The following is a 12,733-nucleotide window of genomic DNA, read 5'->3' as shown; positions in this document are numbered from 1 at the left end:
TCATGATGAATTGAAGAGGCACTATAGGAACATAAAAAAAAACCCCAGCAATCATATAATGATCTTTATATATTCTGAAAGTCTGAACTGCACTGTTAATGCCCCAATCTGACACCCTCAAAGAGAAGCTGATGAGAAAAGTATACCTGATTTATTACAATCACCTGGCCTAGTGGAACTGCACAATAAATTCCTCCTCCCTAAGTATGAAATGTTTCTCATTCTAAAACATGGCAGAAAAAAATGTTTCTGTGCCTGAAGTGTTATTAAAAATGTTTCTTTCTGTAATGGTGGTGGCTCTTTAGGACCAGTGGGTGTATTTGTATATTCACTTAGATAAATCACAGGTGGAGGTGTCCAGTTTTGAAGAACATTCGCTGACAAATTAATGTCTTATAGCTACAACACAGCATAGCTGTTGTGGAAAGAGTTATCTTTGAAGAAATAAAACTGCATTTAGCTAAGTGGTACATATTAGAAATGTATTAGTATTTATTTTGGCAATTCCTTGATTTTAATATTAGTTTACATATGAACTTGAGAGCAACACCAAGTCACGTCCAGTATGTGCTTTGTGACATAAATGTATGGAGATAAATGCTGCAAAGTCTGTAAGTGTTACTTAACAAATCTAACATTATCATATTCCCTATTTGTCCTCCAATCTTTTGTCCATGCTTGTTTTTCAGTAGGCAATCTTCAAAACATTTTTTACAGTCCACATCTTGTTTTGTCAGTGCTAACTCTCTGCCTTGCAGTCTTTTTATCATGTGCAGATCACTGATGCTGCATTATAAGAATATATAATTTTTATTCCTTAAGTAGGTTGTCAGGGAAACTTGCTGCCAGGCCTATTTATACTTATATATTGCACAGTGCTTTAGCCACTGTGTATGAAAGAACTGGGACTAAAGAGCTACTTGATTGTCTATATGTGATTATCTTTGCTGAAAAGAAAGTAGAACTTGACTTGACAAATACCATAACATTGATCCACAATAAAATAAATTAATCCAGTTTTGTTTGGCCTGAAAAAATACATGTTCTTTGGAATATGTGCAGTTCTTGCATCCTTGTTTTTGGTGTGGAACATCATAGAGAAAATGGACTGTCATAGAGTATTGAGCAACTCTAATTGCCTATTAATCTTCAGCTTTAGAGAGAAGAAGGCTGATGTCTATGTGCCTGCCCAATGAGATGTGGAATGCTTTAGCCTGGAACTAGAAGCAAGTGTACACATGAGCATCAGAGTGGTGATGGGAGTGGTCCTTATGAGGGCAAGGGCTTTGTCAGGCTGGAGCTAGAATGCAAGACTTCAGTTTAAAGGAGTTAAAGGATTAGGAAGAAAATACTTTGAATCAGCTGAAATTTGTAGGCTGCATTTTGTTAATGATTAGTAGCAGAAGTACTCCTTGCATTTATACAAAGCCCAGATATCAATGGAAAAATTATGAATTCATTTCATTATTTCACTGGTCAAAGCATAGTTTATAGTCCCCTGTAGGAGAGTAATTTCTTCTGTCCCGAAGAGATGTGCAAACTGTGGTTTATTAGGTATGTGTCAGATGGCCCAGCTGTCAAAGCAATGCAGCAGAAATGCTCTAGTATGCAAAAATCATTTTGTGGTCTCGTCCCTGTGACTGTGACATTCATCCTGTAGGCTTGGCTGGCCCCTTCCATGTGCTGTGTGGACTGCTCCAAGCTCAAAAGGGCTGGTGGGTAGTTTTGTAGGTATTGCAGTTGCCACATTTGTGACATGGCTGTGGCACAAATAAACACTGGTGGATGGGAATGACTGCCCAGCTCAGGGACTACCTGCACCCCAGAGATCTTGGGATGTGTTGCTTTGAATGAATGAATGAAGAGAAAGCTGTGAAGCGTCACCAAGTTCATGGTTACAAAGAATATTACAGAAGATCAGTAAAACTTATATATTTTTAATTATGTATAAAAGGCTGAGTTCTCCTCAGTTTCTGCTTTCCTGACAGGAAATTCACACTTGCTGCTGTGTATGAAATACTTTGGTGGTTCATCCACTTCCCTGTGAGCAGCAGAGTGGCAGCACTGAGTGGTAGGTAGGGCTGTGACCACCTGGCAGAGCTCTTTGTGCAGCACAGGTTTCTCAGGATGTGCTTTTTGCTGAACAGTGGCTGTGATGTGTGTTTTTGCTCCTTTCTTAGAAAGGACAGGTGGCATTAAAGGTTACAAAAGTACCTCTAGAAACAATTTTGATAAGTGCACAACTCGGAATCCCTTGGCTTCTGTGGTTGAGGTTGGTGAGTGACAACTGGACTGGGACCTGGTCTGGAGGCAGTGTTTCTGTTTGACACATTTGTGTTTTCCTAAAGAGCTATTTCTTCCTCCAGCTCTTTCAGCCTCTGGAAATCTACTGATAGATCACAGCCAGGAGTACATCTTTCCTTGCACTCTTTCTAAACTCGGTTCATTGACTCATGTGTGAATTTTGCCATCTTGAGTGGGTGTTTTTTGCTTGCCTTACATGTCTCCTCTCCCTTTCTATTCAAGAAACTTCTAATTTTAATTTGGAAAAAAATTCTGTAATCTTGCATGCCAACTGTCTGGGAGCATATGGATGTTCATTACCCTTCGCAATGTCATAGGTATTATATATAAAGTAAATTAGGAGAACTTCAAAGGAGGTGTTGCTGCTTTTTATGCCAATATCAAGTTTTATTTTTTAAACTTGCTGAGAGTGTATTTACATAACAGAAGCCTGCAACTTCCCAGGAGTTCCTGGTGCCTAATAGGGCAGTGCTACATTGCTTTCCTATTTCTGGAGAACTTCGCCTGGTTTTAAATGCTTGTATTTTTCTGTAAGAACCCTTGCAATGTTGGCAAGCTGTCAGCACAGCCTTTTTGGACTATCAGTTCTCAAAGGCTCTGCACAGCTGGCTACAGTGGAGCAATGCCACCCCCAGACAAAGTGGGTGGAGGAGAGTTTATGGAAGACCTCAGCGCAGACATTATATAAAATGATATCAATCCTGCAGGTGTTTTATGCCCTTACATACACAAAATGTTTGGACTGAGCACTCTGTCCATTGCAGACACTGGGCTGGGGGGATGCCTTTTGCACAAGTTGTGCTGGCATCAGTCCTGCTACAGACTGCACACTGCCTTGTCCTGGCTCATCCAAACCAACATGTGGATATGTTCCCCTTGCTGTCTGCAGTCCTGGGAGCTACTGGATGTGCCAGCTGAGTCTCAGGCACAGATGATCCATGCAAAGCCTGGTACCTTCCCAACAGACCGGGCAGATCTGTCTTCAAAGAAATAACCAGTTTCTCTTTTAAGCATTTCTGTGTGTCTGATGCTGTATTTCCAGGCACTGTAGAGTACAATGCTCACAGTGGTTCCTCTTTGGGTAATATCTGTGGGTTGTCTTTTTTGCATCAGGGAGCAGAAAGGAAAATCCGAGATGAAGAGAGAAAGCAGAACAGGAAGAAAGGCAAAGGCCAGGCATCCCAAGCCTCGTGTAATAATGGTGAGTGAAGTGGGCCTTTCTGGTCTGGGGCTAAGTCAGGCTTAACATGCCTCCTTTCACAACTCTGTGCTTTGTGATCCACCTAGCAGCTGAAGGGAAGTTGAGTGCACTCCCTCTGCAGAAAAAGAGTGATATCACCTTCTTCAAAACAATGGCTGACCTGGATTCCCAGCCAGTTCTCTTCATACCAGATGTTCACTTTGGAAACCTACAAAGAACTGGACAGGTAGGAAATAATGAGATGAGCAGGTGCCCACTTGCCACCTGGCTGCCTCTGCTCTGGGGCAGGTTTTAGGGAAATAAATCAGTTCCTGGAGGCCACTTGTTTCAGCTCTCATTTCGGTAAATGCAGTTTTGGTGCATCACTTACAGAAAACCTTACAAGAGGCAAGTACCTTTCTGAGTTCTGGGTGCAAAGAAGTTTATACTTCTTTGACAACTGACTAGTTTGGTTTTGTTACAGTTCTGTCATTCTTTTGCTTTTAAGTATAATGTGGATTTGTGACTGAAACACAATCTGATTTTGAGTGCACTCTTTGGCTTGGTGAAATTAAGTGCCACCTTGTGGTAGCAGAGATCCCCCTCCCTGTCACAGCTGAAAACAAATACCAAGCTCTTACACTTGTAGAAACGTCAAGAGTAGGGTCACTAAACACCACTACCCATTTTCTGTTGGCATCACCTAGAGATATGGAAATTCCTTGAAAAAAATATTTTCACTCTTCTAAGTAAAACTCCGTCATGCTAATGTAAATACTCAGTATTGGCAGCTATTATCACTAGTAAACATAAGGAAGTCTTTCCTGACTTGGCTCTTTTCTATTTTATCTCCTGCTGGGAAGTTGAAAACCTGAACTGGAGGGTCAGCTCTGACAACTTTTTTACTATGAACATGTATATGAACATCTCAGGGAGTAGAATGAGACCATTATGCTTATGTTTATAAAGACAAATAGTTGGTTAGGAAATGTAATATACATCTTGCTGAAAAATACTAAAATATGAAGATTAAATGAAACTGAGTGTTGGAATTGTCAATTATTTTGAAGCAGTGAGAATTGTGGTTGAGCAAAGCACAAAGAGCACAGACATTGTAATCACATCTGTCACTGGCTTACTCTCCCAGATTGGAAAGACGCCCACTCACATATCAGTGTAGGGTACCTTCTGTCCTCATGGCTTTCAAACCAAAATATGGATTTGTTTCAAAACAGGAGATGGTGGAAACATTCCTTCGTATATATAATCCTGTAAATAATTTTCTAAACTAACTGGAAGATATCCCCATTTCCTAGCTCTTAGGCAATGTTCAGCCATGTTTTTTATTGCTGTAACTTATTGTTACAGACCTCAGCTTTACACACACACACCTCTGAGCTATTTTCATTGCACAGATTCAGAAGTGAAGGCTCCCAGTGAGAGTTGAGTGTGCTCTGAGTGTCTTGCAAGCCTCAGTGCTGGAGACCCGCCTGCCCTGCCCTGCCCTGCCCAGCAGGAGCGGCTGCGGTGCCCCGTGCCTCTGCCCGCATTTGCACTGCAGCTCAGCAGCTGCAGGGCTGGTGCACTTGTTGGTGCAGACGTGCAGTGTGGGCACATTGTGAGGAGTTTGGCTGGCTGTTCTGTAAAGTGTTGCACAACAGACTGATTGTATACCTCCCCTGCTACTGTCAGCTGCATTTGCTGCTGTTCTAAGTTCAGTCCCGGTGACTCTGAGCTATGTGGATTTACACAAAACCGGGCTTGGGCTTCTGCCCACAGCCTGTGCAAAAAATGTTCAGCTGTAACTTTAGTAATTGTATTTCTATTAGGCCTGTAGTTTAATCTTGTTCTTTATAGTTTAATTAGATTTTCAGTCAGTATTAAATACATACAAAAGCTTTTGAGTGTTGTGGCTTAAACATTATTAGGGGTTATTTAGGTGAGTAGCAATCTGATTTAGAGGATTGTAAAATAATTGGGAAAATGATGTAAAGCAGGGAAGAGGGTAATATCTCTCAAATAAGCTTTGATATATTTCCAGTAGATGATATTCAACAGCAGTTTCTCTAAGCCACTCTTCTTCTAGGTAACAGTTAGAACTAGAGGTGTTTGTGTTTTATAGGAGGAAAAGGATTTTTAACATATGACAAACTGCAAAACACTTGTCTTTTCTCCCTTTTGAAGTTATTCTGTTAAGCAAGTGTCTGAGTTTTGGGAATAATTGATTTTTATTTCCATTCTTCTAGGTTTACTATAATACAGATGATGAGAGAGAAGGGTAAGATATTTATTGTTTCACAAGCTTTGCAGTTAACAGTTTAAACTCATAGAAAGTTGATACAAAATACAAAATCAGATAAAACTGACCCTTTTCTTCCCTTTCCCTCATGTTCTCCCATGTAAACTGTTTGCTTTTTATGTCTTTATTTTAATACATTTCCAAGTAAAAGCGCCCTAAGGTTTGACACAGGGAGAGAACAATATATTTGACAATGAAGTACCATCTCTGTAAGCATGAGAGTTCTCAAATAATTTAAAAACCAGGAATTTTTTGTTGAAGCACTGAATTTTACTACATTCCTGAAAGCTGTTTAGCTGTGCACACACGTGTATGCAACAAATACAGGAACTGCAGAGAGAATGGCCAAGAAGAGAAAGGCAGAAAGAGAAGAGAGAACCTGGGAAGGACAAAGGTTGGAAATGGGAGTACCCCCCTATCTGACTTCGGAGGGACTGCAAGAATTTATGAAAGTCCCTCTAATAGTTAGAGGTGCCATGAAATGAGGGTTTTAATATGGGCTGCTGAACTTCAGCCTGCATTATGTGTCAGCCCCATACTTTTGTAAGTTGCTTGAATCCCCAAGTGAACATCCTCAAGTCTGAGATTCTGGAGTTACATAACTACAATCCCATAAACCTGCAAAAAGTGACCTGTGGTAGGGACTGGCCAAGCACCTGCAGTCAACACTGACTTGAAAATATGAGGCCCTTTTTATTTCTTTTTGAAACGAATGCTTTTCATAAGGCTCACAGTGGAATTTGAGAAACCAAGGGGTTTATTGCATCAAGCAATAACCACCCCCCTTCCCTCAATATTTAAACAGTTAAGGGCCTTTGGGGTTTTCATATTAGTGTGCAACATCAGAACATATTTTCCTGTCACCTGTCCTAGCCAGTCAGTCTTGGCAATTTAAGAGGCCTGGATAATTCAGATAAGCATCAAAAGCTAAGTCCTTGCAGTTTCTGCTTTTGGAGCTACTTGAGTAGCTAGTGAGTGTTTTTGCCAGAGTACAAAGTGAGTCATGACTATTGCTGTTGTCTCCTCTTCTGCTGTGAGCACAGTTTTACTGTGACATGGTCCATGTTTTGTGTATTCTAGTAGCAGTGTCCTGGTCAAAAGGATGTTCCGGCCTGTGGAGGAGGAGTTTGGTCCTTCCCCTTTGAAACAAATCAAAGAAGAAGGTCTGAAAAGAGGTAACAATCAATTCTTGGCAGTTAAAAATCATTCTGTGGGACTCAAACCCTCAAGGTGGGAAGGGCAGGTGTGGTTTGGACAAAGTCAGTTGTAGGATGCTAGTGCACATATGGGTAGATGGAAGAAGAGATCTTTGCATCTGCATAAGGAGGCATTTTAACAAATACTAAAAATTACTTAAAAGAAAAAAAAAGGACTGTGCTTTCTCAAGAAGGGATCAGGACACAAGTGTATAGAAAAAACTCAGGAAGTTTCTTGGTTCTTGGCCAAGCTACAAAGTTTATGAAAGTTCTAGTAGCAAATCTGTGATGGTCTATTTTTAACTTTTGCTCATCTTTTCCATTCTATCTGGGATCACAAGCAAATATGCAAGATGCATTGGGTTAAATACAGGGACCCTTAATAGGCAAGCTCCTGCTGACTGCAGACTTAGATTGGGTGGAATAAAATCAGAAATGTCTTACCTTATTAGAAATATAAGACTTGGAGAGACATCTTCCAGCAGATATAACTGAATTCCTTAAGGGTTAGTTTCCCTTAACTGTTTTTACTGCCCAGGTGGATATTATTACAGTTGCAGTTGAACTTTATAGAAATGACTTCCCACAAGCCCATATTTGCAAAATTTCTCTGTTGGTTTGGTTAGGGTGGTCTGCTTTGACCAGGGGAAGCATAGAAGATTATAGGATGGAGACTGATACCTTCTTTAAATAAATGTGAACATATGAGTACTTTAGTTAAATCTTAAATGTAATATGTGAGGTTAGCACTGACCATGGATTTGCATTTGGTTGACTCAAGACCTTGGCCAAATTCGCATTATCAGGGCACTATCAAGCAGCCGATGACAGCCATGAGGGCTACATAAAGAGCTGTCATTTCCTACAATTTCACCTGGGTTTCCCAGCTGGAAGCCTAGGAAGTTGCCTGCAAGGAGGTATTGGTTTGCTTTGATTATTCCTGTCTTTTGCTGTTGTTAGTTTTGATATCTTGCAGGACTTGCAAGTATTTCAAGGGTAAGATTAGAAAGAAAAAAATTTAGCTGGTGGCAAAACTATGTAAAATGATTAAATCCAGAAGAGGCACAGAACCAGAGAAGCTGGAGGATGCTCTCTTCACATCCCCTTCCTGTTCAGTGTTTCTCTCATCTTGGACTATGCTGGCTGGAGGCCAAGGCTTTTCCAGCATGGCCTTTGCCCTGGTGAACTTCCTGCCATCCGGAACCTTGCATCTGGGATCATGCTGATGGTGTGCAGCTCAGCTGAATCTACCCATTTGGTAACTCTGTCTTTGCCAGAGAATTCACTGGGTATTAAAATGTTTTGGTTTTTTTCCCCAGCATTGCCATATTAGAAGCTTCTTTTCTCAAGATTTATTTGGTATAGCAGAATCAATAACTCCTAGAGAGCAGGTGTGTAGATGGGGTGCAGGTGTAATGTTTGAGAGGGAGCAGGTCTGATATGTGAAAATATACATTAAAATATACATTAAAAGCAATGTAATCCCAAGGTGTCTTATTAGCAGAGAAGTGCAGGTAAATAGCAGCCAGTGAGGTGTCCAAGCTCCACTGAAGGACTGAAGTGGAAGTGTGTGACCTCACCCCTGCCTTCTGGACCTACTTGTAACACTGTCTGATGGAAGTAAAAATATTAAGGGGCAGCCTTCAAGAGAACAGCTCTGAAGGGATTTGCAAACATGGTTCATATTCTCACTCAGGTAGCTGCCTCTTTTTGAATTATTCTTTCATCTCCTTGACCTCTTAGGGAAGTCCAAGTGCCCAACACAGAAATGTGAAGTATGTTAATCTGTACCAAATGTGCATCACAGCTGTTACTTGGCTAGACTTGGCTTTTTCCTGTTTTGAGTTCTCAGTAAGTTTTCAAATCACTTTCCCTTTCAGATTTCATAGGGAGTTTCCCATTAATTATAAATCCAGCAGCTGAATTATAGATCAGGTGGATTTCCAGTCCTGTAGTTCTCAGTTTCAAGAAAGTAATTTTTTGTGTAGCTTTTGTCTCTTAGGAAAGTCATGTTAAACTACTCTGAAACATTTTGGATTCATAACAGTCAGGGGGTTGAGAGCCATCCAAGGGAATTTGTGCCTGGGCAATAACAAAAACTCCAAATGTGAGAAAGGAAAGCTAAATTACAGCTACCAGCCCTTCTTTCCTTGACTAAGATGTACCACATCTTTATCCAGAGACTACTTAACAGAGACTGTAGTCATGTTCATAGGGTGTCAGTCACAGCACTGGTAGTGCCCAGGCTCAGACCTTCCTAATGCCCCAAGTCTTACTGACTCATTGTGTCCTTAGTTTCATTTTTCCTTGTGTATGTTGTTGTTAACAATTTTAGAAGAGGCATCTAACATTGTTCTTTTGCAGTCACACATAAATCCTCAATTTGGTGGCCTGGCTTCCAAAAGTCTCACTGGTGCAACAGCATCCCTTGCCTTGAGCAAAGGCTGCTTGCCCCTCTGCAATTTGGTTTGTTGGGGCTATTTCTTAAATAACTAAAGACAAATTTATCTCCCCCCATCTTTTCAATTCTTTTTAACATCTAATGAATATTAAGGTCTGCAGTAGTTTTTGGTGCTGACAAGAAGGTTAAGGACTAAGACCAGGGAGTTGATGAGACAAATTTGGATTTATCTTGTAACTTTCAGGCAAAAATAGCTCATTACCTTGTACAAGATTTCCCCCTTGTTCCCCTCCAAATCTTGTAATTTGTACTGTTAGAGAGATCCCATCTAGATGCTGTGAATGTGATGACAGTAGGATCAGAGGACATGAGTTGTGTTACATGGTCACAGTCATGCAGTGGCAATACTGCTGCTGAGCCCAGTGGAACCTTTGCAGCCCTTTTCCCTCCCCTCTGCCTGTGCCTCGTGCTGCGGCCGTCTCTCTGCTGCTCTGCCATCATGAAGGCTTGTGGGGCTGCATTGTACACTGAGGCAGGGATCTGATCTGTCTGAAGAATAACTCAAAAAAGGGTTGTTTTTTCACTCACATGTGCTGTTTGAGAGAGTTTGTCATCCAGGAAAATTTGTTGAGATGATCCAGAATAAGAGGGTGTAAGGGCAGGGATGAGACAGGGACTTCCTAAGGCATCACTGTCACCACAAGTCATTTGTAGAAAAGTGCTCTACTGAATCAAAGCCAGGAGTTTCACACCTGTCAGGGTAAAGAAAAACCTAATAACCCCCCATGTGCTTACGAATCCTGTCTCTCTCTGTGTATAATGTTGCCTGGCACACCAGGCACAACAGAGATGTAAAGCTCAGTACTGGGATTGTGTAATGTACCCAAGTTTAAGCTTGAACCAAGTGATTTTTTTTCTCCTTTCAGATATATTTGTGATTGTTAAGGCTGGCAGAGCTCCAGATGTTTGTAAAGCCAGGAGTTACAGGACAACCCTCTAGTCACAAGGAAAATGTTTACTAAATTAATATAAGTGTTAGTCCTGGTAAAATTAGCCCATTGAGTGAGTGCTTGTTCATGCGATTAAACATATCAGGCGTGGTAAAATTTAACTCCTGGTGTGGGATTTTTTTTCCTTTTACATTTTGATAGTTTACGTTGTGACCCAAAGTTGTCTCGGCTTTTAGCTCCATTAAAAGGATGTTCTCAGGCCAGGCCCCAAAGAGTTGCCAAAATATAAGTGAAAAGGGTGTGACTCTGCATGCTGTGGTAGCAGTTTTGTGGCTCATATTTCTGAATTGAAGATGCAAAAAACCCAACATTGTCCTGCATGTTTGGTTTGTAGGCCAAGTGAAGGGACGGAACTACCTATTATTTCTTTCCAGTCACTTCAAAACCTGGGCAAAGAAGCTACAATTCTCCACAATTGAGAGAGTGTCCTCTGTTGAGTTACATGGTGAAGATGTCTCTTGGACCATGAGAATTTGTAGTTTCAAAAGATGCCTTTTTCTATCTACCAAAAAAAAAAAAAAAAGTTCCTCAATGTAATTTGTCACACAGACATCACAGTGCATGTGTGTTTGAACCTCATGTGCAACAGGGCTATTTGAAAAGGCAGTTCATTTAGGAAACAAAATAAATTGCAGAACATCTTATTTAATCTGCTACTTATCAGTCATGTGAGATGATGCCTAAAATACTTTTCTAGTGTCTATGCTTATATGCTTTGCACCTGTCTGCTGTGCTTCTGCCATGTTATAGCAAGGTTCCTCCTTTTACCTGTACAAGTGTGAAGAAAACAAAAGCTAGCAGCTAGCATCTGAGGGAGGAAGAGGAACACAAATGGCATTTGGGTACCTAAGCAGGTGGGCACACTGGTAAATGCCTGCCTGCCAGCTGTGCTCTTGAATGGCTTCTCTGTAAAGTCTCAAATTACTTTGAACTCATTTTTCCCAGTGTTTATTTTTATGCTGGTCAGGCCATTTGTAGTCATCTGCGTGGTAATGTCAGAGACAGCTATTTCTTTACCTTTTCTTTGATTTTGCTCCCAAAGGCACAGCTAAAGGCAGCCCAGACTTGCCTTTTTTGAATGTCCTTTCCCAGCCTTTTAGATGAAACCTAGAGAGGTACAAGCCAAGACAGAGGTTTAAGAAGATCTAGATTGTGTGTTTTGCCCTATAACCAAGGGACAAGACCCCACTGCTTTTTAGCTTCTTTCTGTAAATGGAGATTTAGATTCTGGAAGATAGAGATTCTTCACATTAGGTTAAATTTGCTGAATTTTCAATGCAGCTGTGGTGTATTGTCCATGTCTAGATCACTGATGATATTAAAGGTACATCTTTAAGTGCAAACCATCTTAATTTTATCTGTCATGGATTAATATTTGTTTTTCTATTCAGTGTGGGGTATTTAATCTCTGCAATTGACTGAACCTGCTCTGAGTTTGATTTTTTTTTCTATTTCAGTGCTTTTGTATGTGAGGAAGGAGACAGATGAGGTGTTTGATGCTTTGATGCTGAAATCACCCACAGTAAAGGGGCTAATGGAAGCTGTAAGTATCCAATGTCCTCACATTTTTTGTCTTTCTTGGCAAGAAAATCTTGAGGCTTTCCATGTATTATTGAGATAAACCATAATATAAAGATGAAGTTATTCTCAAGTGCATTTAAAGCATTTCTTAAAGGCTTTCTGGAGCACAGCTCTGAAATGCTGGCATTTTCCTAATTCAGTCTTGTCAGCAAGTTACTGGGTTTAAACAGCATCTCAGAGCTAATTATTGGAGACTTGAACTATGAGGAATAGCACTAGTTAACCAGTGTCAGGGAAGGAGAGAAGTGCAATCTTTATTTTCTGAAACTTTCTGAACAGATAGTTCAGAGCCTGTTGAATCTTTTCCTGTAATGCTTGTCAGTACATTCCCAGCCTGGTTTCCAAGAAGGGGCCCAAGGATGCTCTGTTTCTGTGGGAATTTCATATGGCCTTTGTGCAATTGCTATTCAGCATGTAGGAGGCAGGTGCTGAGCCAGTGCAGACTTGTCATTCATATGTTGTCTCAAATTCCTTCTCTAGTCCTCACTTACAGCGTGACCTACCTACCAGTTGCTTCTTTGCTGCTTGAGTTTTTGCTTTTTACCCATTAGCTGTCATCATAAGAGTTGCTATTTCCATGTTTAATCCTGTTTATGAGCTGATGGCTTATGAAATTTGGTAAGGGAAGAGTTAAGAAATAATCATGTGTCTTTCTGCTTCAGTGGAGGAATGTGAGATTGACATGTGGGATGCTGAGTTGATTTCCAGCCTTGTTTATGTGTAGGGGAGAAGACGGAAATGGATGAAAGTGCCCCTAGAGAA

At 40.7% G+C, this 12,733-nt stretch overlaps 1 protein-coding gene across 7 annotated transcripts in view; it reads left to right on the top strand.

The window, feature by feature from the left end:
* Positions 1 to 12,733, top strand: part of GRHL2 (grainyhead like transcription factor 2) — a 61,556-nt gene that overhangs the window by 42,463 nt on the left and 6,360 nt on the right. For 5 of the 7 annotated variants that reach the window (XM_068183717.1, XM_068183699.1, XM_068183744.1 and 2 more), the window contains 5 exons: positions 3,418 to 3,505; positions 3,592 to 3,731; positions 5,731 to 5,762; positions 6,864 to 6,958; positions 11,848 to 11,933. In XM_068183717.1, coding sequence (XP_068039818.1) covers positions 3,418 to 3,505; positions 3,592 to 3,731; positions 5,731 to 5,762; positions 6,864 to 6,958; positions 11,848 to 11,933 — 441 coding nt within the window. The remainder of the gene's footprint in view (positions 1 to 3,417; positions 3,506 to 3,591; positions 3,732 to 5,730; positions 5,763 to 6,863; positions 6,959 to 11,847; positions 11,934 to 12,733) is intronic. The other 2 variants (XM_068183722.1, XM_068183710.1) reach the window with 2 other exon arrangements.

This window comes from Anomalospiza imberbis, chromosome 1, assembly GCF_031753505.1.
Source record: "Anomalospiza imberbis isolate Cuckoo-Finch-1a 21T00152 chromosome 1, ASM3175350v1, whole genome shotgun sequence".
NCBI classification, from domain to species: domain Eukaryota; kingdom Metazoa; phylum Chordata; class Aves; order Passeriformes; family Viduidae; genus Anomalospiza; species Anomalospiza imberbis.
This window is presented reverse-complemented; position numbering and strand designations above follow the sequence as displayed.